At 41.8% G+C, this 26,150-nt stretch overlaps 2 protein-coding genes across 3 annotated transcripts in view; one reads left to right on the plus strand and one right to left on the minus strand.

Moving 5' to 3' along the window:
• The first annotated feature begins 374 nt into the window (after nt 1-374).
• On the plus strand, nt 375-21,032 carry LOC134673529 (DNA-directed RNA polymerase II subunit RPB7). 2 transcript variants are annotated; one of them, XM_063531529.1, is made up of 7 exons: nt 375-512; nt 594-703; nt 780-939; nt 1,026-1,076; nt 1,160-1,297; nt 1,591-1,682; nt 21,018-21,032. In XM_063531529.1, exons 1-6 carry the CDS (start codon nt 501-503, stop codon nt 1,639-1,641), a joined length of 522 nt encoding a protein of 173 aa, XP_063387599.1. In that variant the 5' UTR covers nt 375-500; the 3' UTR covers nt 1,642-1,682; nt 21,018-21,032. The 2 variants fall into 2 exon arrangements, with proteins under 2 accessions (XP_063387599.1, XP_063387598.1); XM_063531528.1 differs by lacking the exon at nt 21,018-21,032 and having other exon boundaries at nt 1,591-1,685.
• LOC134673530 (myosin-I heavy chain) overlaps nt 1,690-26,150 on the minus strand; it is a 130,667-nt gene continuing 106,206 nt past the window's right edge. The window contains exons 21-40 of the mRNA XM_063531530.1: nt 25,744-25,972; nt 24,997-25,174; nt 22,737-22,891; nt 22,438-22,566; nt 22,106-22,345; nt 18,273-18,508; nt 17,858-17,996; nt 17,227-17,403; nt 16,636-16,783; nt 15,207-15,378; nt 12,954-13,190; nt 12,136-12,304; nt 11,481-11,666; nt 10,956-11,141; nt 9,931-10,138; nt 9,393-9,525; nt 8,925-9,060; nt 8,087-8,320; nt 7,147-7,350; nt 1,690-5,755 (exon numbers count right to left, since the gene is read on the minus strand). Of these exons, the coding sequence (XP_063387600.1) occupies nt 5,630-5,755; nt 7,147-7,350; nt 8,087-8,320; nt 8,925-9,060; nt 9,393-9,525; nt 9,931-10,138; nt 10,956-11,141; nt 11,481-11,666; nt 12,136-12,304; nt 12,954-13,190; nt 15,207-15,378; nt 16,636-16,783; nt 17,227-17,403; nt 17,858-17,996; nt 18,273-18,508; nt 22,106-22,345; nt 22,438-22,566; nt 22,737-22,891; nt 24,997-25,174; nt 25,744-25,972 (3,622 nt within the window). The 3' untranslated portion in view covers nt 1,690-5,629. The remainder of the gene's footprint in view (nt 5,756-7,146; nt 7,351-8,086; nt 8,321-8,924; nt 9,061-9,392; nt 9,526-9,930; nt 10,139-10,955; nt 11,142-11,480; nt 11,667-12,135; nt 12,305-12,953; nt 13,191-15,206; nt 15,379-16,635; nt 16,784-17,226; nt 17,404-17,857; nt 17,997-18,272; nt 18,509-22,105; nt 22,346-22,437; nt 22,567-22,736; nt 22,892-24,996; nt 25,175-25,743; nt 25,973-26,150) is intronic.

The raw sequence follows: 26,150 nt of genomic DNA on the forward strand, positions 1-26,150 counted from the left end.
TTTCGCAGTTTTGTCAATGGCACTGTCACTTTTTAGTATCTGAGACGTAAAAACAAGTGTGTTTTAAAAAGAAAACTAGTGCCTGCGCTAAATCAGGGGATTGAGTTGATGAGCCGACACCACCACTAGGCTCCGTTTAGTAAGCCGTGGTAAAAAACTGGGACAAAAGGGATTCAAGTATCATGACCTTTAGTGTCGTACTATAATCACGTGACCAGTGTTGTCAGCATAGCAAAAACAATAAAATAGCACTGGCGCGCCCTCAAATCCCACGACTCTTCTCTTTCCGCACAGACTCTACGCGTTTCGACTCGACTCGGCGAGTCTAGTGGACGCCAGCCTTTAGCAAGGTATGGCAACATTCACGAGCAAAACGTCACTGTCAATGGTTCGCCGCTCTCATCGCTCGGACGCGGACGCTACGCGGTATTTACTGAGTTTTTGGAGATTTACGATAAGAAATAATGTTTTTTTACTAAGATAAAATATTTATAAGTACAATGTTTTATCACGTGAGTATAGTGAATATTTACATATATTATCAGAAGTTATAACGGTGACCCTTTATTGTTACATTTTAAATTATTTTACAGATATCCTTGGAACATGAAATATTGCTTCATCCGCGGTATTTTGGACCACAATTGTTGGATACTGTAAAACAAAAACTATACACTGAAGTAGAGGGAACATGCACGGGAAAGTAAGTAAATTTCGATAGGACGGTTTAGGTTATATTTTGGGTTACTCTTGAATCTTGACTGATCTGTTTATTACAGGTACGGTTTTGTGATAGCTGTCACCACAATAGATAATATAGGCGCAGGCCTCATACAGCCAGGGCAAGGCTTTGTAGTATATCCAATCAAATATAAGGCCATAGTTTTCCGGCCATTCAAGGGTGAAGTGCTTGATGCTATTGTCACACAAGTTAACAAGGTAATTAACTTATTGTTGTGTTACAGACTCAGCTTATAATATCCTAATTTATTACCCTGTCAAATAAATGGTCATTTTGTTTCCAGGTTGGAATGTTTGCTCAAATCGGACCCCTTAGTTGTTTTATATCTCATCATGTAAGTTTTTTGAAAGCTCATTTTAATGCCCAATATGCATATGAAAACTGAGTACCTACTTATTTATATTTTGGCTTTTGCAGTCCATTCCAGCAGATATGGAGTTCTGCCCAAATGTGAACCCCCCCTGTTATAAGAGCAAGCAGGAAGACAATGTGATTCAGGAGGAAGATGTCATTAGACTGAAGATTGTGGGCACCAGGGTTGATGCCACTGGTATTGTAAGTATCTTTCAAGTTCACAATTTTACTTTTATATGCCCAATTTCAATCAAATTGAAATGAACATTTATCTAATAGACAATAATATTTTTATAGATTTTTAAAATGAGCATAATGAAACATTGCAATACAGAAATTCAGGTCTCCTTTTTAGATAATACATAGATACAGCACTTTCTATATTGGTGGTCAAATGCAGTGGCATGATTTTTTTCTTACTTAACACCTCTTCTGCAACCAATAAGCCTTTGTTAAAATAATGTATTGTTAAATAATATTTTACTTTGTTTCAGTTTGCTATTGGAACATTGATGGATGACTATTTAGGATTAGTAACACAGTGAAGATTAACTATTTTAATTATTATGAATTTTGAAATAAAACTCAACAAGTATCAATTATTATTTATTTGGCATTCAAATCATGGGGTAAAATACCATACATAAATGTAACAAAACAATTTATCAAATATCAAAAAAGGAAATATTTGGACATTTCAGTCTATTCGGGCAGTACAGTGCGGTAGTCACGCAAAACCTATGGGTCAAATAGTTCTATACTTAGAATCTTAAACCTATAAAGAAACAAGTCTGTTACAAAATATTGTCATCACTAACAGCACTGAATATTACAATGTAGTACCCTAATCCAATAAATGCAAAGCATGAAACTGATGCATGCAGAAACAATTGTAGTGAATATTACAAGCTGAAGCTAACTATATTTTGTTGAATGCCAAATGTTGCATTAGCCCTAGTGCTTTAAATATCTCCTATAATGTAAAGAGAACTTTACGTCATAAAGATTATCATTCTAATGATAATTTTATATACAAAATGTTAATATTAAATTATAAAAAGTAGTTAAATTTGTCAAAAATAAAAATATCCAAAGGGATGATTCAAAATCTTTGGTTTACTTGTTTCTTGCAAATATGTACATTAATCGCAATAAATAAATTTAAAAAAATAACTATTAATTACAACGCAATATGGCCTCTAAATAAATAATACTCATTATGAGATCAGAAACACAAGTTAGCAAACCAGCGGAAAACTGATAAACAGTCAACATAGGTGCAAGCATTGAGTCACATTGTTGAGAATTAACCTCTATATGTAGGACTCAATTAAAAGGGAGTATAGGGCCTTAAGCTAGTTTGTTACCCTAAGTTCATTAGCATGAAATGCATAATTAGATCTATATTATGTATAACCATAAAATATTGATTTATAACATTGTGCATATTAGTATAGTATATAATAGATGATGCTATATAATTTGTAAACAATAAGTAATTATCTCGCAGTCACAATAAATTTGCACAAGTCGCTCACTGAATATAAGACGCTAAGAATAATGGCTACTGACATACCTTAGATGTCAAGTCATCTAGGTCGATATTAGCACCATTATTCTTGCTTGTTCAAGGCACAACACAAGATATCAAGAGATTTATGCAAATGTATATTATACCCAATTTTTACATTGTAAATCAAAGTCAAGAAATTTTAACGCTATCAATAGTCGGGCCGCAAATTATTACAACGAAAAATTGGATCCATACGAAAAGCGATCTATGCGCACACTGAATAATACTTTATAATTATTGAGAAAGGTAGATTTTATAAATCCTTTTCGTGATAATGGAGCCACTACTATGTGGCGGAAAGTCGTATTGAATTTCTAACTTGGGCATTGTGGCCACAATGGGCTGAATCAATTGTGGGCGAGAGTTGATCATACCGCCGCACGAATATATAAGTTATATTCAACTTAGATTTTGAAATGCAGAAATTGAAAAGATTTCAGTTATCATTATCAAGTGAAGAAGAATGTTAGGCGTTCGTAGACATCAGAAATTAATGTGATCCTCTAGCCGCCCAGAGGCCTATAAAAAGGCCATTTTAATATTAAACTTCATTTCGACAAATCAAAATTACATTTGTCTTGGAAAGTTTTTATACGTGGAGAGCTAGAGGATACCTAGTACCTACTATAACTACCTAGGTCGTTCTAAAGAAGTATGCAATCATATTACGAGTGATGATATGAGGTGAGAAACTACCTTATTTTATATTTTAAAAATACATTTCGATATTTCATATGGGAGGATTCTGTGGGCTGGATTACATTAGGAAGGTTACACTAGCTAGCATCAACATTTACTTATCTTAGATGATGTTACGTTTATTTAAAACACCATTGATTAGCTAGAAATTAAGCTAATGGGTAAATATTTAGCTATATTTCATTCCATTTGGAATTTTAAGTTAATAACACCTATTTGCTTGTTATATTGCTAACCAATGTCGGTGAATACATTTACTTATGGAGTACATTTCGTGGCCACATAACATCTAATCTTATATACTATTGAGAGGCGCATAACGATTAGAAAATTGAGTAAAATCGTAGCGCCGTTATCGTTACGTGAGCAACTATATCAATGAGTAATTTAATTCATTTAAATGTATATTTTACTAGGTCACAAAATGCACAATATAAGTACCTTAGCTAAAGGGTAAAATGTCGAGCTGCTTACAGTTAACCACAGAGAAGGGATAGATTAGATTAACTTTACGCTATCTATTAACTTTTGAATATAATTTTTAACACTCAATAAGTCTAAACTGCAACATTAATTAGTAACACCTTCAATTTTAACAGCACTAATACTGGCAGTTTTATGTTAGGTAATGGATAAACGTGGAATATTACTTCTATTATTATTTAGCGGATTGATTTGTCTGAGTTATTTACTCTAAGATCTGTAATATCTGTTAATTTACCCGCACTCTTTGTCACTGAATCCTATATTAGTTAATATCATCTTAACCTCTAGCCGCCCAAAGACCTATAAAAAGGTTTCCTGTTCCATTCTAATGTGAACTTTGTGTTGACAAACTCAAAATTTCATTTTGCTTGGCATGGTTTGACATATGGGCGGCTAGAGGCTCAATGTGAATGGGGGTAAATTTACAGTTATGTACCGTTTTAGATTACTGTATACTATGATTAATTTTGTTTGCTTCCCCGTCTTCTGGTAACTGAAATCGTCCATCCTGACACTCGAAACCGAACACCACTGTACCTGCCTGCTGTGATCTGAAGTAAATGCGGATTTTACACTGTCTCGCTGATATGCTTTTAGATAAATATTAAAAATAAAGCTTTGCATTATGCCAGCCTAGTAAACCTTTTCAGCATCATACTAGTCGTAATTTAAACCCTCTGTTATAGCGATAAGGTTTAATTTTCTTTATCAATCAGGTGTGAGTTCAACATTTACTTCTCCGTCTTGGCTTAACATTTCCGGACCTGACGAGCGAAACCACTCCTAGTCTGGTCTAATCTTTCATATTAACTAACGACCATTAAACGAGGAGTAGTTACCAACTTAGCTACTCTACATAAAATCGAGTGCTAAGTTGGGGTTTGTAAAGTTTGGCTGCCGAATGTATAATCGATATTCTAGTAAGGCGGTAACTAACGGAAGACATTATGACGCAAATCGGAAGCTCATAATTTACCTTTCTAAAACAAAATTATCTTCACCGTCTTTTAAAAGATCGTGCCCAGCAGAGCCACAGATATAAATTACATCGAGAATATTCCTCGGTCTTATTAGTCTCTCGAAGACCCTTAAAATTACACATGATATCCATCATACGCCAATGTTTTATTTATTAAAATGGGCACTAATTGTTAGGAAATTATGTGCCATTTTAGGTCTCTATCTATAGTTCGTTTTTTTTAGCATTAGAAAGAACTTCAAAGAAGGTAACCGATCTTGGCATGTCTTTTAATTGAAAAATGCTTTTTAAAAATCAATAACTATTACTTATGAAAGCAGAAGAATATAAATGATCGTATTAGATTCATAATTGTTACATATTTTCCGAAACTTATTTTTAAAATGTGTTTTTCAATTAAAAGACACGTCAAGATTGTTTAACTAATTTCTAATGCTAAAAAAAACGAAGTATAGACCCTCGTTCAGTCAATTCCTAGCCGAAGGTCCATCAAGAAGACCAAGGAACGTAATAGTATGTAGTTATAAAAGAGGTAGTACTGTATGTACGGTCAGCCAAACCGCAACCCGCCCGTACCGGCGTCGACACTAGCTGACCGTTCGAAAACCTTATCGCAGCAGGATAAGGTCCACAATCGGTCAGCAAAGTCGCCGCTTCTCAACCGTCGGCACATAGCTGATCGCCAGTAAACCTTACCTCAACGATGTAAGGTTTAGTTTCGGTCAGCGAATGTGTCGTGCTGTCTCCTGATCGTTCACTGCCGGACGTGGAAGCACTGGCACTATGTGGCCGGGTGTCACGAGGCGGGAGGCGCTCGCGCGGGCGCGGCGCCGCACGGGTCGGCGGGCGGCGCCACGGCGGGCGACACGGGCCCGCGCACCGCTTCGATGTAGTCCTTTATCAGCGTGGCTATCTGGTACGCCTGGAGGGAAAATACACGTACAGTATTTCTATCGACTAGGTAAGTATTGGTATTGGCAAAGAGAATAGATAGTGTAGAGGGGTCCTGTCATAGTAAATTTTGTAGTCACTGTAAATTTACTGCCATCTATCGACACGGATATGAAACGGTGTCGTCACGCCATCTAGCCCAGCATAGGCCAAAGGTGTGTGCGCCATCTATGCGAGATTGACTATTTCTTGATTTCCGAGGCACGTTTTTTAGGGTTCCGTAGCCAAATGGCAAAAAAACGGAACCCTTATAGATTCGTCATGTCTGTCTGTTTGTCTGTCTGTCCGTCCGTATGTCACAGCCACTTTTTTCCGTAAGTATAAGCACTATACTGTTGAAACTTGGTGAGTAGATGTATTCTGTGAACCGCATTAAGATTTTCATACAAAAATAGAAAAAAAGCAATAAATTTTTAGGGTTCCCCATACATAGAACTGAAACCCAAAAATTTTTTTTTCATCAAACCCAGGGGTATCTTTGGATAGGTCTTCAAAAATGATATTGAGGTTTCTAATATCATTTTCTTCTAAACTGAATAGTTTGCGCGAGAGACACTTCCAAAGTGGTAAAATGTGTGTCCCCCCCCCCTGTAACTTCTAAAATAAGATAATGATAAACCTAAAAAAAATATATGATGTACATTACCATGCAAACTTCCACCGAAAATTGGTTTGAACAAGATTTGGTAAGTAGTTTTTTTTTAATACGTCATAAACCGTAAACCCCAAGTTTATTATGTTACTTGCTGTTACGGAACCCTTCATGGGCGAGTCCGACTCGCACTTGGCCGCTTTTTTCCTTAGACTTTATTCATCATACGAAGTTACATATGTCTTTGGTATTGGTATAATTATGCAATAATGGTTACTTTATGTTATAGAATACAAGAAGAAAATTAATTTTTACTTGGAATTCAGCCTCGTACTCATAAATTGTGACTTCTATGAGAAGGGAAATTACTTTCATACATTAGTGCGTCATTTACATTTAAAAGGTCATGTTTTAATGAAAAATGTGTCAATCTAAAATAAATGAACAATCTATTCACACGAACATCGTTAAATTAGTAAGCCTGTATGAAGCAGTAGCGTATGTCTGTCTGTATGAAGCGTAATGGTGGAGTGGATCAATATAAAATAGGCACCTATGTGGGTTGCGTTTAAATTGTTAAATAAGTTAAGTCTAAAATGTTATAACCTTAGTAAAAATTTTAGTTTCGAATGCACCCGGTCGCGATGGACGCGAAAAGCACACTAAAAGTAATTTTATTGTAAATGATTGACGTTTTGCATCTTTTGCTGACCAGACGCACGCGCCCCACTCGGCTTAAAACGTGTTAAGGTGCATCACACCGAACGTACCTGGTCGGTGGAGAGCACCAGCTTGGCGTGCTTGCGCTCGGCGCGCGTGACGAGCAGCAGCGCGCGCGGCGCGGGCGACACGGCTAGCAGCTGGTCGTGGTCGTGCGACACCAGCGCCGCGCGCGAGCCGCGCCGCAGCAGCGTCAGCCCGCGCGCGTCCACCGCCAGCCACAGCGCGCGCGGCCAGTTCGATGTGAACGATTGCTGGAAATATATACCTATTCATATCCAGTCAAGATTTAATTCGTTTTTGTGGGAAGACAGAAATCGAAGATGAATTAATATAGGAACTGAAAATTTAAATTAGACAAATTTTTATACATAGTATTCGATCGTAAGGAAATTTGACGAAATCACTTCATCTGCGAAGGATACCGACTCCCAACTAATAACGTTGCAAAGAATGGATTGAAGACCGCACTGAATGCATTCACCAGGAAACAGGTACTGTAGGTAAATTTTCTGTTCTGTCACGAAACCATCGTCAAGGTTGGCAACGGGCATGTAACACCTCTCGAGTTACAGGCGTCCATAGGCTACGGTGATTGCTTACCATCAGGCGGGCCGTATCCTCGTTTGTCACCGATGTGTTGAAAAAAAAAAGGTACAAAGATTCAGCTCCTTGTCAGTCCACGTAAGTGCTGAACGAGCCCTAACTCTCAATGCCAAGCTTCCGAACCCCGTTATACGTCAGTTCAGTATATTCTAGAGTTTAATATAGCAACAGGAAACAAGGAAGTCTAAATATAGCGGCGTATCGCTCCAGAAGTTAACATTGACCTATAGTGCTATACAAACAGCAACACTTAATTAACTGACTATCGGTAGACCTTATGCCTTTAGTAATAAGGTTTACGAACTGTCAGTTATCAGCTTGGACAATGGTACTGTCGTCACATCAGCGGAATAGCGAAGTCTGAACATATAAAATACTACTCACCATGACGTCAAAAATGGTGGCCCTGGTGAGCGGCCAGGAGCTGGCGAGCGTGAGCGCGCGCTGCATGGCGGCGTGCGGCGGCGTGCCGCGCAGCGCCAGGTGGTGCAGGCGCACGGCCGGCGCGGGCAGCGCGATCCTTGCAGGTAATACTGCCGCCGCCGCCGCCGCGCATTCTTCTCCACCCCCCGCGCACTCGCCGCCTACCACTTGCGCGTGGAGGGCCGCTACCATCACCTATACAAGAGGGGCGTTATTATGCAGGATGTACACACGCATCGATAGCCTGTCGCTGAGACTCTCGGCACCGCTCCGATCCAATCGGAGAAGCGCGAGTCGAGAAGGGAGCAGTATATATGTACACACACACTTACCTGCCTGTCTCGGGGTCTCTCAACGAGTGCACAGCCTGCATTAGGTTAAACTTGTGACCAGATGACCTATCGCTAACCACTTTTTTTGGTCAACTATTTGCGTCTATATAATTCGAATATGCAAGAGCGGTAGAGAGGCAAATAACAAAATCCCGATTTTCGGGGTAGGCACTGGTGTATGATAGTATCTCCGCATTTTACGTGTTACAAGTACTTAAGCAACCTAATTAAAGTAACTAGTGAGATCAAAACTACTCGAAAATGCTTTTTACCCATGAATAATTGACAATCCTATTGTAAGCGCATTCAGAAATAATGACAGAATGACTAATTTAAGAAGATAAAAGTCAAAATTAGGCGAATTTCAACAACAACATTAACATTCTGCACTTTATTATAAATGATTATATGATATAACTAGATTAGAAAAATAAAAGATGGCGCAAAAAGCCCCGATCCCCACTTACAGCTTCGTCGGTCTCGATGGGCAGGCGATCGTGCCGTATAGAGTGCAGCACTTGGTAGTAGAGCAGCTCCATCTCGGCCGCGCACGCCGTGTGAAGCGGTCGCTCGCCGAGGAACAGCCGTTTCTTGAACACTAGCCTGTTTACCAAATTATATGTTTAGAATGAGTGAGTAGAGAGAGATGTCAATCAATCAGATGCCACAAGTGCGACCAAGATAGCGAATCACGCGAAACGATCCCGCCATGTTTTTCGCATCGTCTCACTCGCTCGTCACTCTCGGCCGGCTCATTCGAATCATGAGTGGGAAAGAGCGAGCAAGGAACACTGAGATAGATGAGTTACTGAGCGAAATGAGCGAGTTGAATCTCCACTGAGTTGAAGAGTGAGTGAGTTCAGTCAAATGATACAGTTCATTTAAATCACTCACTCGTGAACGACACATGTGTAAAGTGATGTGTATATAGGTACCTGCAGGCGGCGGCGGTGGCGCCGGCCTTCTCCCAGCGCGCCAGCACGTCGCCCACGCGCTCGCTGCCGCCCAGCGCGCGCTCGCCCGCGCCCGCCGGCGTCGAGTTCGCGCACACCTCGTACAGCGCGTACCCTGCACATACAACGTACATACATATTCGTGCTAAGTTAACAGTTTGTAAAAAGGAACAAACAAATGAATAACAGACAGAGACAGGTAGATGGCCAATCAAACGTTGACATTTAATGCATCTGCAGAGCGTGGCGCACGACCCGGACACTCCAAGCTATGTTCCGAATCACGCTCACAACGCTTACAGTGTTGGCTGCCGGTCCGAATCAGTTAGCTAAATGAAATTTTTGTTCGCGCCTGTCCTATCATTGTCAAACGTCACCGTGAGCGCCGTCTAATGACGTCACAATATCCCATGTAAGCGTCACAGTATCTATGATCGTGAGCGTTCTATGGGCGCTGTGAACGTAATTCGGAACATAACCCTAGTATTCCTGCGATTGAAAATCGTAAAACTAAACCAACCTGTAGCGGCTTCGCTGAGGCCGATCTTGTCGCGCAGCATCGCCACGAGGTGGTCGGCGGTGGCGGCCGGCCCGAACACGAGCCCCAGCTGCTTCCCGTCCAGCAGTAGTACTCGCACGTGGAGTGGCCTGCGCGCCGCCGCGCACAGTAACTCTTCCTTGGAGGGAGCGGCGGCACGACGAGGCACTTGCGCTATGCTTAGTGCCACCTATAATAAAGTTATGGTATACAGATGTGGAGATTAACCCCCTTATTTATAAACGCGCTACAAACCTCAATTAGCTAATAATCGTTTGTCTTTATCTGTCATTTTGACTTATGTAATTGTAAAAAGGGATAAAACATCAGGGCTGTAAAGTTTAATGAATACGGGGGTAAGTAATTCGAAACGAGCGGCGATAAAACACAAGCGAATGCGAATTGTCTTCCCAAGTTCCCACAAGTAACGTATATTCACACGGTAACAACGTAGATAAATAAAGTGTGATAAACGGCCTCCTAGCCCCCGACGGCGCGATATTACGTCCGGTTCCACCACTGTCCAGTTGTCATGACGATCGACCACGCGATGAGGCATGCGTGTAAAGTCGCACTTTCTGTATATATATGGCCGTCCGCCGCGTATAGCGGCGCTTAATGCCGGGTCGTCGTAATAATGTGGGCAGGTGTTGGTCACTCCGCGATTTCGTCGCTTTGCAACAGGTAGCTACAAGTACATCCGTTTCACACCAATTTTGGTGGCTAGCCTTAAGCCGCGCGTGGCGCTGTCGCCACCTAGCGGCCATATCTGTCCTGATCGTAACAGACGCGTTTTGTTAGAGAGTGAGTCTTCTGTACCTAGTACTATTCAGTGACGGCGTGTCCATAAAAGCCGATTCCCACCGGCTTGCCTGTTTTTGGACATTTGAGCAGAGTTGTAAAGGAAATATTAAGCCAAATTAGCCCCGGCTTGTCTATGGATATGTTTGACGCGCCGCCACTGGTACTATCATTTAATTTGTGGTGTGGGTGGGTGTTGTTGGTACCTGCTCGGCGCGGCGGGCGAACTTGCCCTCCTCGCCGGCGTGCAGCGCGGTGCCGCGGTAGCGCAGGTGCGCGAGCAGCAGGCGCCGCACGGGCTTGGTGGGCGGCAGCGCCGCGCCCACCGCCGCGCACAGCAGCGCCCAGTGCCGCGCCGACACGCGCGACGATGGCTCGGGGTGGTCCGTCGTCTGTACAACACATTACGTCTTAGATATTCGACTGCTCTCAACTCAAACGACTACTTGTAGAATTGGGTATAAATTTGGCAAATGTGCCGCTTATTTTATTCGCTAATCATTTGTAATAAGATAACTATATGCTCGCGTGTATTTCGTAGCGCAATAGAATAATACATATATGTAATGCGAGAGCTATTAGTAAATGATGCGTTAGCGACACATTCGCCGTCTGGATAATGTAAATTTTACAACTGTGATAAAAAATGGATAAGCTAGAAAAATTGGGATAAATCGATGGCATATGTCCACTGCCTTCTGTGAAACATATTTTTTCATAATAAAACCTACCTGCTTGATGAGCTGCACATACAGCTCGCTGAGCAGCGTGTCCTTCTGCAAGCAGCGCTGCAGCAGCGACTGGGCTAGCGCCACGCGGTCGTCGCTGTCGCTCTCCTGGCTGCTCACGCTGTTGTTGTTGGCCAAGTTGGTGGTGCTACCCTCATTGGTGTTCAGGCCTGCGTGGCTCATTATATCCTGTCAACAATTAATATGATTTTGTCATTAATGCTGAAATATTCAATACATTGTGTAAAACTGATTTCACTTCCTATGTACTTCCCGATAAAGCACACAACATTCGTAACTACACGTACTTAATATTTGTGCACGACAAGGAGTTCAGCCGCTTGCGTCTCGTTTGATAGATCATCTTAACTTCGTCCGTCACTCGTGCATTTATTGGGATGACTACGGTATGTTTGGAAGAAGCCATCCAATGCGTGTTTAGTAAAAATAGAATTGCTATATATACAGTCAGTCATACTTACAAACTAAACACACACAAATTACTAACTAAACATCCGGTGCAAAAGTGCCCATAATACTCGCGGCATTGCTGCGCTGGATGGCTATGGATAGCCTTTGTACCAGAAACGACTCATAGCGGGGGTCCTCCCCCTTCTGCCTTGTTTAGTATATATTTGCTCAATAGTGAGTGAGTCACCTTGAATATTTGCATGGCGGCCACCTCCTCGGCCTCGTTGAGCTTGGTGAGGCTGTGCGGGAGCGTGCGCGACCAGCACCAGTAGCCGGCCGGGAAGCCCTTGTAGCACTCGCCCTGCGTCTCCGCGGCCATGTCTAGCCGCACCCGCTCGAGACGGTGCTTGCTCAGTCTGCAAACAATATGGGTGCATTTGGTGAAAAGAAAATAGTGATATGTAGGAAAAATTGTATACAAACTCTACGAACCAATGGCCAATTGGGGCGGAAAGGTTCTCGAGTGGCGACCACGTGCCGGAAGGCGCAGCGTGGGTAGACCCCCCGCAAGGTGGACTGACGACCTGGTAAAGGTCGCGGGAATCCGCTGGATGCGGGTGGCGCAAGACCGGCCATTGTGGCACTCTTTGGGGGAAGCCTATGTCCAGCAGTGGACGTCCTCTGGCTGATATGATGACGATGATGAAACTCTACGAAAGCTCGTACACTCGCACCGGACTGTACTCGCTTTTCGGTGAAGGAAAACATCGTGAGGAAACCGGGCTAATCCCAATAAGGCCTAGTTTCCCCTTTGGGTTGGAAGGTCGGATAGCAGTCGCTTTCGTAAAAACTAGTGCATACGTCAAATAATGGGATTAGTTGTCAAGCTGACCCCAGGCTCCGATGTGAGCCGTGGCAAAATACCGGGATAACCCGAGGAAGGAGAAGAAGAGGAGTAGATGAAACTCTACGAAAATTGTCTTGCACGACCATAAAATTGATATAACCGTTGGCTATTTATATGACAAGTTGGCAAACAATTGAATAATAGTTTTGTTGAGTGACCTTCTAAGCGTGTTTCTCAGGAAGTTCCCGGCGGAGAGGTCGGTGGGGCGGCGCAGCACGGCGGCGTCGACGAGCGCGCGGCGCGCGGCGCGCAGCGCGGCGGCCAGGCGCGCGCGCTCGGAGGCGGGCGCGGCGCGGCGCGGCGGCTCGTCCGCCAGCCCGTTGCCCAGCACCGGGCTGTACGCCGCCATCAGCCACGCCGCCTCGTTCTTCTGCGCCGACTCCAGGACTATGCACCTGAACAAAATGAGCGGTTTTGACTTATTCACAGTTTAGAGGAACTGGGTAGAGTGAGTAAAAGACTCCGTTGACTGGTGATCTTAGACCAATTTATTCTCATCATCCTGTTATCTTTACGACACATACAATATCTCAACTGAATCAGCGCGTGCTCTAACCTATACTAAGTTATCGAAACGCGCTGTGTATATTTTGCTGACCGCCATACACAGTATTAGTGATAGTACTTGCTATAACTGTTCAAAATTTTAGGTACCTACTCGTACATCAAACGGTCTTTGAGAAAAACGCATTTAACCGATTTGCAAGACCAAAGTGATCCCATAAGGGGTGCATTACATTTGTTATAATTACTTTTCATATATTATAGTTTGATATATCATTATTTGGAATAACGTAATAAATGGCATACTACCGTAATACCTAATTAACGGTATACATAATGTTATTATTGATATAATGATCATAAGGTATATTTACACTTCCCCTAACATACATTGTCATAATGGTTAAATACTCTAAAGTGTATTATTTGTTATAACAAGTGACATCACATAATTATTTGTATGGCATAATAGTTGCATGACATAAATGGGTTAGGTTAGGTTGGAACTGCGACTATTTATGTATAAACGAATAACTACCTAACAAAAGGAGGGTTAGGTTAGGTTAGAACTTTGACCCTCCGTAGAATAAAATACTCTAACAAAAAAGTGGTTCAGGTTAGGTTTGAACTGCGGCCCCCGCAGAACGAAAAACGTGAAAAAATTGGTTAGGTTAGGTTAGAACTGTGACCTCCCTAGGTTAAAATAGCTAGCAAAAGCAGTAGGCTTGCGTACTAGTTATAAAAAGTACTAGTTATAAAAAGTATGTAAAACTTTACGTTATCAGTAAATGAAATATGACACAAAAGGTTATACAATACATGTATTTATACTTGATAAAATTGTATGAAGTATTACGTTATACAAAAATATAATATAACAAATGTTATTATAAAACATGTCTTTATAATATTTGAAAATTATATCACATTAGGCATTATATCATGACAATTTAGATGAAATCACAATATATTAAAGGAAACGTATGATAAAAATTACATTATAACATACAATAATATATCAAATGGCGTTATAACAAATGTATGATAGTTTTTTTATAATTATATTAAACATTACACACCCTCCCATAAGAGCTCCGTGAACAAAGGTTTGTACGGAGCTCTATAAATGAGTATAAAGATTTGAGTTGAAAAGAGCGGAGTGGAGAGGATTGTTTTATCTCGAGTAAAATGGTGTGACGACGAACGAAGCGAGAAGGAATCTCGACTCGTCTCCTGAGAACGACTTAGGATTTTTTTAAGCAAAATGTGAGACGCAAATACACATTGGCAAAAGAACTTGGACAAGTGGAGTAGTGGTAACCCTTATACGCTGAACTTTTAAGACGATCGACTTCAGAATGCCAAAGCTATCATCGACATCGGCACCATTTAATCTGCATCGCATCCAATGTGCCAAAAATTAGTGCTAGGTACAGAAAGTTCACTCGTAGTAAATGCGTCTGTTACGAGTGATATAACCGCTAGGTGGCGCAAGTGCGAGCAGGCGTCCGTTCCGTAGTGGTGCATGTGCGGCAACTACTATAGCTAGACACCAAAATTTGAGTGGGCCGTATATACTTGTAGCGACGCGACGAAATCGCGGAGTGAGCTACACCTGACGAAACCTGAAAACATGTATAGACCGACCGCCGCGACGTACGCCTGCCCCCCGCACCTTCCCCGCCACTCTTAGGGCCAGTTGCACCAACCACATTTGACAGACTGATCAACGTCAGCCGGCGCGCCCCGGCGCTTTACTATGAAACTTTCCATACATAAAAATTTAGCGAACTCTTACGAACACGAACAGTTTGGTGCAACCGACCCTTAGTCATCCCACCACGTCGCCCCCGTACGGCGCAGGCGAGGACTCATTTAAGCGGTCGGTCTATAGAAGCTATAGGTACCGGTGTCCGTCGTGCTGGCCGTGGTGCGTGAGGCTGATGGTGAGCCCGTTGTCGACGGGGTCCATGACGAGCGCCGCGATGTTGCTGTACGGGTACTCGGCGAGCGCGACCTTGTCCGACGGACGGACTAGCACGACGCCTTCGGCGCCCACTCCGAGTAGTACGTTAGGACCTGAGTTATTAAATGGTCTTGTAAATATGTTAATTATTAAATGGTTATTTTAGACAATGCAGGGTTCAATATTATAAAAGCGTTTAAACGAATTCTTTGGTGGTGTTTCTGTGGGAGTTCAACCGGTAAGTAGATATTAATATTAATAGACAATTAAATGCAATGAAACGCATGCATCCGGATAGATGGGCTAGTATAGCCACCAAGTGGATGCCGCAAAAGAAGCGCGGACGTGGCAGGCCCAGACGGAGATGGCGGGACGACTTAGACGCCTTCATCAGTAACTGTTCGGAAAAAGCACTACAACGGGAGTTGTGGAAATTGATTCGGTCAAATTGTGTTTTTTGAAAAACTAATTATAGCCAGCATTCTATGAATGTAGTATGATACCTTTGGGTATGGTGCTTTACGCAGGCTAGCGACCCGTCCCCTCCCCCTGACGCAACCCCCCCCTTTTAGCATAAATATGTCCCGGTTGGGAGTTTTTTTTGTTTTTTGGGGAAAGTATATAATATAGGAAAAAAGTGTCAATGAAAGAAATGTTCCCTATTAAATTCTAAACAAAAAAGGTTATATTAATTTTTTTGATACGACGCACCATATTCATGTTATGGCTAGATGAACTTCGACAAAATTTAACCGTTGAAAAACTTGCAGAAGATCAATATAACATAGTACGTGATAGTACTAAAAGAAATCATACAGGACAATAACCTTGCAAGCTTATTTTCCGTATAAGATTTTTTTCAGTACTATCACGTACTAACTTATAATGAATTTCAACAAGTTAATACATGAATATGGTGAGTCTTACTTAAAAGTTGTATTTAACCTTTTTTGTTTAAAATTTATTAAGGATTATTTCTTACCTTGACACTTATTTCCTAACTCTAATACTTTTCACAAAAATAAAAAAAAACCGTAAACCGGGACATATTTCATGCTAAAAGGGGGGGTTGCGTCAGGGGGAGGGGGAGGGACGCTAGTGTGCGAAAAGCACCATACCCAAAGATATCATACTACATTCATAGAATGCTGGCTATAATTAGTTTTTCTTGCCCATACATTAGAACATAATTTAACCGAATCATATCAAGGGGAGAGGCCTTTGCCCAGCAGTGGGACACTATAACTAAAACTGGGCCAAAAATAAAAAAAATACAACATGAAAAATTTATTTACATAAATTTTTCATTACACTGGCAATTTTTTTAGGGGTTTTTATACACGAAGGGATCATTTTGTTGTAGGATTTACCGTGCGCCCAGTATCCTTTGTAGGTGACAGGGAAGAGTGTGACCCCGTAGAGCGGGTACTGCATGACGCAGGACAGGTACAGAGCCTTGGCTGTCAGCTCCGCGCGCCCGGCGCCGAACTGCCGGTGCGCTTGAGCCAGAATTGTGGCCTGTTGGGTTAAAAGAAAAAAAAAACTTATTAAGAATATCGTTAAACTTCATACGGGTATCGGCTTCACCCATGGGGGTAAACCATGTTTTTCGTAAGTCGTGCGGAATTCACGGGCCACCAGGTATAGCCATGTCATCCAGCTACCGTAAGATCCGTGGTAACCGTTTTCAATTGGCTTTTTAAAGTTAGGTTAGCGTCATCGCGGAAATCGCTCCGAAACTGCGCTCGCTGAGTCTACCCGTTCCCATGGCAGTTTGTCATTGTACTAATGCGTGCGTACGTTATGGACACTGTTCAAGAGTATAGAGATGTTTTGGTAACTGTACTAGATGGCGCAAGACGTGTACTATATTTCGCGATAACTCGGTTTGTCCACCCACTGTCGCTGAGGGGCGGAACGCTGGCTCGGAGCATACGTTTCTAGGGCTTGGTGTCACTCACCCACTGGTGCTGCGGGCGGGCGCGCGCGACGCGCTGCGGCAGGAACTGGTCGGGGTGCGCGTAGTAGGCGCGCGTGTGCGGCGGCGGCGGGCTCGGCGGCGGCTCGCCCAGCGCCACCTGCGCCTGCAGCCCTGCCAGCTGCAGGGCTACCTTCTCCGACACTGGAAACTCGTCCATCTGCATACAAATGTTTTCAAGGACTGTTAGCATTTAAGGCCTTTCTAGAAATTACCTATGATAGTTAAGTATTTCTCGCACTTATCTATCGCACAAAATATGTATAAAAAGGTCGGGTGAAGGTCGGCATTTATAGTATGTATATTTAAGTATTTAAATAAAAGTAAACAAAATCTATCAAATAAGCCAGTTGAAGGTAGACGAAAACATAATTTAGGTTGAAGTCAGGTCGTTCAGTGACAGATCCAGCCAGTTTTATATTTTGTTATTGTTATTAGTCGGTTAACCAACAAATGTTATAACTACCCGAAAATGTACAAATTATTTGTTTACTTTTATTTAAATACCTAAAGATACAGAGTATAGTGCGCACAACTATACACATTATAGTAGAAAAAAATCTATAATTCCAAGTACATTTTGGTCAAAAAGAACTTTGTAAATGAACCTTTACCTTGACGACACTGTGCACGGCTTGAGCGTAGAGCAGGGCCACCTCGACAGGGTCGTGCGGAAGTTCGCGGCCGCCGCGGAACAGCCGCCGCTTGAACACGAAGCGGTTGTCTGCGGAACCGCCGCCGGGACCTTGTTGCCTAGGAAACGAAACAATATCGACATTATATCATACAAATTCGGGTAAACTCTGAATTACGTTATAATAGCTGTGTAATGCGCGACCGCGACCAACGAAACAAAGAATTTGTTGGATAGCGAATTGGACAACGATAGCGTCTGACCGCTACGATACGTTTTAGGGTACCGTACCCAAAAGGTAAAAACGGTACCCTATTACTAAAACTTCGCTGTCCATCTGAACTTATGAACCGTGTATGCATGCATTTTATATGATTAATCGCACTTGTACTCACATCTCCCAAGCAGCGATGACGTCGTATAGATAGTGCGTGGCGCGCACATGCTCCTCCCGATTCCCTCGCTGTTGGTACACAGCCCAGCCGGCCCTTGAATGCGGCGCTAGGCCCAGCTTGTCGGCGAGCCGAGCGGCCGCCGCCGCTGCGGTGTCGGCCGGGTGCACGTCGATGGCTTTAGTGCGCCCATCGAGGAAGAAGAATCGGCAGACTATCGTGCCGAGCCGTCGCATCGCCTGGGTACAAGATAAACATCAAATCAGTCTTACTACTAAAATAATTTTTAAGAAAAAAAAACCGACTTCCATGGGGGCCGATGAAAGATTATTGTAGATGGTACACTATGTAGAAAAGGAGGTAAAACCACCCACTTTTCTACTAGCATTTCGCTTCTGTATAATGGCTCCTCTACAGGATGGGCCAACGCCGGCCACTCCAAGGGACGCAGCCATGCGGTAGAATGAGATCGCAATATCACTTGCTCCCTCTAACGCATAAATGCGTCCCTTGGAGTGGCCGGCGTTGGCCCATCGTGAAGAGGAGCCATGAGGGTCGTAGTTCTAGCCTAACCTAACCCACTCCTCAGATAGCAGTTCGGTTCTGTGCGGATCGCAGTTCGAACCTAATCAAACCCACTTTTCAAGTAGCATTTCGTTTCTGTAAGGCTCGCAGTTCTAACCTAACCTAATTCTTGTTCGGTTCTGTGAGGATCGCAGTTCAAACCTAACCTAACCCACTTAATGGCGCATGCCGTGCGTTGTACGGGGGTTTAAGCGGGAGGGGCTAGTAAGATTGGCATCATCGTACTTTATACCTACACTAATTTTATGGTAGGTAATCATAGTTGTTTATTTAGTTAAGGTATCATAGTGGTTTTCTGGGTCAAGGTCCGGGTCCGAGTCCGGGTCCGAATCCTGATCCGAGTCCAGGTCCGGGTCCGAACCGGATCCGGGTATGAGTCCGAGTCCGGGTCCCAGTCCAAGTCAAAATCGAAATTCGTAATCACCAAACGTGTACCATGCGTCATTGAAGAGATTGATTGATTGTTCTGGTCATCATCAGCAGTTCCACTTCATCAAATGCGACAGTTTTTAATGTAAATGCTTGATTTTATGATGAAAATACAAAAAAATCTATACGTATGCCTTTAATATTTGAGGAGTTCCCTCGATTCCTTATGGATCCCATCATCAGAACTCGAGCTTGACAAAAATGTGGGTTAAAAACTTTACTTGCTTAACGAACATAACGAAAAGGAAAAATCGCCAAACATGAACTATGCGTCGTTTCAGAGTTCTGTTCTGATCATCATCAGCAGTTCCACTTCATCAAATGCTACAGTTTTTAATGAAAATGCTTGATTTACTGAAGTAAATACAAAAATCTCTATACGCATGCCTTTAAGATTTGAGGAGTTCCCTTGATTCCTCATGGATCCCATCATCAGAACTCGAGCTTGACAAAAATGTGGCTTAAAAACTTAACTTGCTTAACAAACATAACGACGAGGACAAATCGCCAACCGTGAACTATGCGTCGTTGAAGAGTTCTGTTCTGATCTAGACACGCGGCAGCGTGTCAAGCCAAGTTCAAGCAAAGGAACTGGCTAGCCAGCGCCGAGTGTAATATTACACGAACCACTTGGTGCCACTTTTGACCCTTCTATAACTCACAACATCTTTGACGTAAACACATAAAACTACGTGTGTTTAATTATATCCATAAGGATATCTAGAAGCCCAAATTTCATGAAGCTAGCTCAAACGGTTATAAAGGTATGAAGGTCAAAAAGTCGTAAATTTTAAGACTGACTTATGACTTATAGTACCTAAACCTAACCTACTTCCAGATGACCTAGAAGGATGAAATTTGGAATCCAGCTTGGTTATTGTGTGTAACCGTAGGAAAAAATCTAAAAATAAAATAAAGTTAAAAAATAGGGGGGGTCCCCATACAAAAAAACCACTTTTTATTGGGACTGACATATAAGTACCTAAACCTAACCTACTTCCAGATGACCTAGAAGGATGAAATTTGGAATCCAGCTCGGTTATTGTGTGTAACCGTAGGAAAAAATCTAAAAATAAAATAAAGTTTAAAAATAGGGGGGGTCCCCATACAAAAAAAAACATTATTTATTGGGACTGATATAAGTACCTAAACCTAACCTACTTCCAGATGACCTAGAAGGATGAAATTTGGAATCCAGCTCGGTTATTGTGTGTAAGCGTAGGAAAAAATCTAAAAATAAAAAAAGTTAAAAAATAGGGGGGGTCCCCATACAAAAAAATATTTTTTTATTGTAGCGTTGGAACCGTTACAAGCAGATATTTGAAACTACCCCAATATATATATTATTATATTTGCTATATTAAAATAAAGTTTAGTCAAAAAATAAGTGGTGACCCCATACAAAAAACTTTTAATAGGTACGCTCTAAACAACCGGCCAACGGTGTGTCGTCGGCGGCGCGCGGTACCACATAATTATACAAAGAACAGAAGTAAAAACCATACAGCGGAAACACAAGAAAAAACATTAAATCTCAATACCTGCCTAGTTTTCTTTACAAAAAGTATTGATATCCCACCAAAAACATAAATGTAAAAAAGGAGAGCCAAGTTCAATACAAAAATTATGCTTGGCTGTGGGGCTCGCCGCAAAAAGAATGGAGATCTAAATGAGTGCCACTGCCAAGTTCTATGCAAAATCCAAATATGTATTTATAGGAACAAAATAACATTATAAACAAGTATTAAACTCTATTTCTTTGCTTTATTGGATACCTATAACAATTGCTGTTATTTAAAAAAATGTGAGATCTTAAAGTAGGTTAGATTTGACTTGGCCAGTTTTCATTATATCAATCATTTTATATATATTGTAATTCTGATAAAACCTGGCCAAGCCAAATCTAACCTACTTTAAGATCTCACATTTTTTTAAATAACAGCAATTGTTATAGGTATCCAATAAAGCAAAGAAATAGAGTTTAATACTTGTTTATAATGTTATTTTGTTCCTATAAATACATATTTGGATTTTGCATAGAACTTGGCAGTGGCACTCATTTAGATCTCCATTCTTTTTGCGGCGAGCCCCACAGCCAAGCATAATTTTTGTATTGAACTTGGCTCTCCTTTTTTACATTTATGTTTTTGGTGGGATCATCATCAGCAGTTCCACTTCATCAAATGCAACAGTTTTTAATGAAAATGCTTGATTTTCTGATGTAAATACAAAAATCTCTATACGCATGCCTTTAAGATTTGAGGAGTTCCCTTGATTCCTCATGGATCCCATCATCAGAACTCGAGCTTGACAAAAATGTGGCTTAAAAACTTAACTTGCTTAACAAACATAACGAAGAGGACAAATCGCCAACCGTGAACTATGCGTCGTTAAAGAGTTCCGTTCTGATCATCATCAGCAGTTCCACTTCATCAAATGTCACTTTTTTGGGTGTATATGCTTGATTTGTTGATAAAAACCCAAAAATCACTATATGTATGCCTTTAAGATTTGAGGAGTTCCCTCGATTCCTCATGGATCCCATCATCAGAACTGGGTTTTGACAAAAACGGGACCAATCTGTATGCATATACATTCAAAACAAGATTTTTTTAAAATCGATCTAGTAATGACGGAGATATGGAGTAACAAACATAAAAAAAAATAAAAAAAAAAATAAAAAAAAACATACAACCGAATTGATAACCTCCTTCTTTGAGATTTGGAAGTCGGTTAAAAATATGTGGTGTCGGATGATAAGTTAGCGTTGAAAGAGAAACGGTTTATTAAGCTGCTTAGTATAGTAGTTCTAGAGTACTTACCGCAATTTCGACAGTGCTAGGCGGTAGCAACCTCGGCGCGGCGCCTCGACAGTTATCAAGACACCACTGCGCGCAATGCGCCGCCCGGGCCGCGGGCGCTGAAGGGGACACCCGCGCTCGCTGTCGCAACCACGCGCAGTAGTAACGCGAGAGACCGCGAGACGGTTGCCAGGCAACGGCGCACAGGCAGAGGATCAGCCATACTCGCTCGGCCCATTCTTCGACGGGGCACTCGGTGATCTGGTTTGAAAAAATAAAAGTCACTTGTATGCTTCTAATAGTATTGTGATATCCGCAATATTTAATTTACGATTTTCATTTGACGATCTTACCTGTCTGACACATTGAACCAATATTTCATCCCTTAACTCTTCCCGTTCTAACCCCTTGCCGATCAAAGCTTGAATCACTTGTGTCTCCTTATCCGCGGTTAGCTCTCCTCTCATATACCGACACAAATCCTGAAAGGCCACACATTATTAGTTATTACATTTTTCAACTTAAGCTCATAGAAATAAGATTCAATTTAGAACGTGATTTATGAAGTAAGCACAACACGTCGTTCGAGTAATGAAATGTAGACCGTATGTTACAGAAACAAGATTCAAATTGCATTGAACAGAATACTTACGCGGAATATATTGACGGCAGCCGTGACACTGTCCGGGTCGTGCAGTTGTATGTGTGAGGTGGGAATATTGTTTCCCTTGTGATACGTTATCATTTCCTCTTTGGTTAGCAACTCCATGGATTTGCTCTTGCGTGTGAGCGTTGCTATTATTGTACCTGAAATGAAACGCATATTAGTCCCAAAACTAAATTCTCGGTAGGATTCTATTTATTCACTGGTAAATAAAATATACCTCCTTGTCATTTCTGTGCATGCATATAAGCTATAAACTTCCAGAATTAATATTTCAGCGCATCTGTGTGCGAGTCTGTTTATTGTTTAAATAGCCGCGCAAGGCAAGCATTAAAGTATTTATTTATTTTTATTTTTATTTTTTTATTTATTATAATGTCACTTACAGTATATACTAAACATGACACATAGGAATATAAGCATGAAATTGAATTATACATAACTATAATATATTATTAACAAAAACAAACAGTAAGTCATAAACTTAAATAATATTATTATCTAGTCAGTACTAATGGTGCTCGGGGCGACTATAGCCTCGAGGTAGCGCCCGGCTGTGGCTAAGAATCTCGGTTCAGGAGTCGAAAATAAGTCCAATGAATCGTCTTGGGTCAATATGGCGTTAATAAACTTTAGAGCTCGGTAGAGAGGTGAGTGCGAATTCGACTTACTGGTGTTTGGGAGGTTGAGTAAGGGTAGTTTACGAGGACGGAGATTGTGCCTTGAAACAGGTGGAACGTTGAAAGATACCTGCGCTAAGAGGTAGCTGTTCTTTGTCTGGCCTCGTAGTAAACGAAGCAAGAACCGTACCAAGGCTACATTTCTTCGAGCTTCGAGTGTCTGGTATCCCACCATACCCAATACGTACGGGGTTGGATACAGATACGGATAGTAAAAATACATTTTCTTAAACAAGTATCTCGCGAAGGATTTTTGCACTTTTTCGACTGTTAGGACATATTTGTCTTCATGAGGATTCCATACAATGGCGTTACAATCTAGTTTGCTTCTAACATATGAATAGTACAACAGATTCAGAGTTCGTCTATTTGAAAAGTGTTTGGTCTGCCGCTTAACAAAACCCATACGTTTTTGGGCCTCTTTGCAGGTTTGAAGAACCTGGTGATGAAATGTCATCTGTGGATCAAACCAAGTGCCTAAGTCTTTCACTAAGGCAGCTCGCCTTATCTTTTCCCCCGCTATGTGATAGTCATTATGGTATGGAGATTTTGATCGTGTATATGAGATTATAGAACATTTTGGAATGTTAAGCGAGAGACTATTTTTTATGCCCCATTGGTGTACTTGATTTATATCAACCTGAAGTACGGCCGTATCCCGCAAGTCGTCAACAGGATAAGCCAGTTTTACATCATCGGCAAAGACTAGACAAAAGGAATGAGATATTTGTGCCGGAAGATCATTAATTAATATTAAAAATAATAAAGGTCCGAGATTGCTTCCTTGACCTATGCCAGATGTTACTTGATAATGTTTAGACTTGCATCCTTGATATTGCACAAATTGCATCCGTTTTGACATGTAGTCAGCCATGAAATCAAGGAGCTTCAACGACAGACCACATTGAGCCAGCTTGTGCAATAGTATTCCGTTATCAACCCGATCAAACGCCTTTTGAAAATCAAAGTACGCTACGTCGACCTGCTTGTGAACTTCCAGATTATTTGCTATAAATGTAGTGATATTCATTAGGTTGGACGTGGTTGACCTTTGTGGCAAAAAACCGTGTTGTTCATCACAAAATTCCCCCTTTAGCTGATTGAATAGCCTTTCATATATTATCGCTTCGAAAACCTTTCCAAATACACACAAGACTGCCACTGGTCTATAGTTTTTTATTTCGGATTTAGAACCGCTCTTATGAATGGGTATCACTTTTGAGGTTTTCCAAAGGGAAGGGTATTGCCCTTGTTTGATTGAGAGATTGAAGATATAATGAAGGGGTGCTGCAAAGATCTCGTGGCAATCCTTGACAACAACCTGCGGGACACCGTCTGGTCCCTGAGTGAATTTAGACGCGAGTTTCTTCAAAACCGTGCGGACTTCACTTAAATGGATATGCTCAATATGCACATGGGTTGAGCCCACGGTAGCTTTGTTAGAGGACTCCATCGCTTCTTTAGCGTCTAGGGGAGGCGGCTTATCGAGGAAGACGCTAGTATGTATCTACCAATGGGGTATAAGAACCTAGCCATGTATGTACACGTCAACATGACAATATTCTTACCTTCAGGCGACCTGGGGTGGTCATTGAAGTACAGCTTAGCAAATTCGCTGAGGTCGTTGGTGGCGTCCGCGGGCGGGGTGGTGGGGGGAACCGCGGAGGCGGGCGGGCTGGCGGCTGCCTCCATCTGGTGGAGGCGACGCTCAACGCGCTCTTTACGACGCGCGTTGCGTTCTGTGCTCTGTACACATGGAAATAAAGTACTTATAAAAATTGTAATTTGACTACGGTTTTTTTGACAAATTCTTCATATTTCTGAAATTCTGTAATAATATAATCATAACTATTATTCATCAAAATCGACTCAATAATCCCGAAGCTTTGGATCATAAGATACAAACATAAAAAGTTTTATTTCTAATGACAGTTTTCATCTATCTTCAAACGTTACGGATTGCCTAATTCTCATTAAAAAAAAAACACTCTGTATAGCCGCTAAAATCCTGCTTTCGTCTTTACCTTAGTTAGCTACAATTTAAAACGAATTGACAAACTCAATATTGAAATGAATTCCTAAATTCCGTAAACAGATATTGATGTTAGACGAAATAAGCCGGAACTATAAGCTAAGTTTGGCCTTCGCCACTCACAATTGAAGGGTGTTTACAAAAACAACATAACTGACTACACTGGTTGACACCTGAAACGATTAACAATGTTCTTATAAAAGTGTCAACCGCTCTAAGCAGTTATGTTGTCTTTGTAAACATCCCTTCAATTGAATTATTCAATAAGACCGCACAAACTCACATTAGTATCCCCGTTCATCATATTCGGCGGGCTAATGCAGGTGTCCATGGGCAGGGGCGGCGGCGTGGCCGACTTGCGTGACGTCACGCTGCTCGTCATCGAGGGCGGGAGTTTCTGTGACGTCACGCTGCTCGTCATGATGCTCGGCGGCTTGGGCTGGGGCGTCTTTTGAACGGGTAGCGGCGGGAGTGGGGCCGCAGGCTCAGGTTCAGGCTCTCGCGATGAGAAACTACGGAAAAGTATTATGGTCTTTGTACAGAGCGCGATTTCAGTAAAGCTCGTTTCCTAGGATAAAGATCGGTTTTCCTAGGATAGCGGTGCCTTCATATAGCAGCCGTCTCCATAGTCCATAAATTACGACATCCATATTTAGCCGTATTATTTTGTATGGAGACGGCCGCTATATG

The sequence above is a fragment of the Cydia fagiglandana genome, chromosome 18 (genome assembly GCF_963556715.1).
Source record: "Cydia fagiglandana chromosome 18, ilCydFagi1.1, whole genome shotgun sequence".
NCBI lineage: Eukaryota > Metazoa > Arthropoda > Insecta > Lepidoptera > Tortricidae > Cydia > Cydia fagiglandana.

Bases quoted from the DNA above. Each gene is read 5' to 3' on its own strand.
- LOC134673529 (XM_063531529.1), top strand. The intron at 704-779 runs GTAAGTAAATTT...TGTTTATTACAG, and splicing joins GAGGGAACATGCACGGGAAA to GTACGGTTTTGTGATAGCTG. The intron at 1,077-1,159 runs GTAAGTTTTTTG...TGGCTTTTGCAG, and splicing joins GTTGTTTTATATCTCATCAT to TCCATTCCAGCAGATATGGA.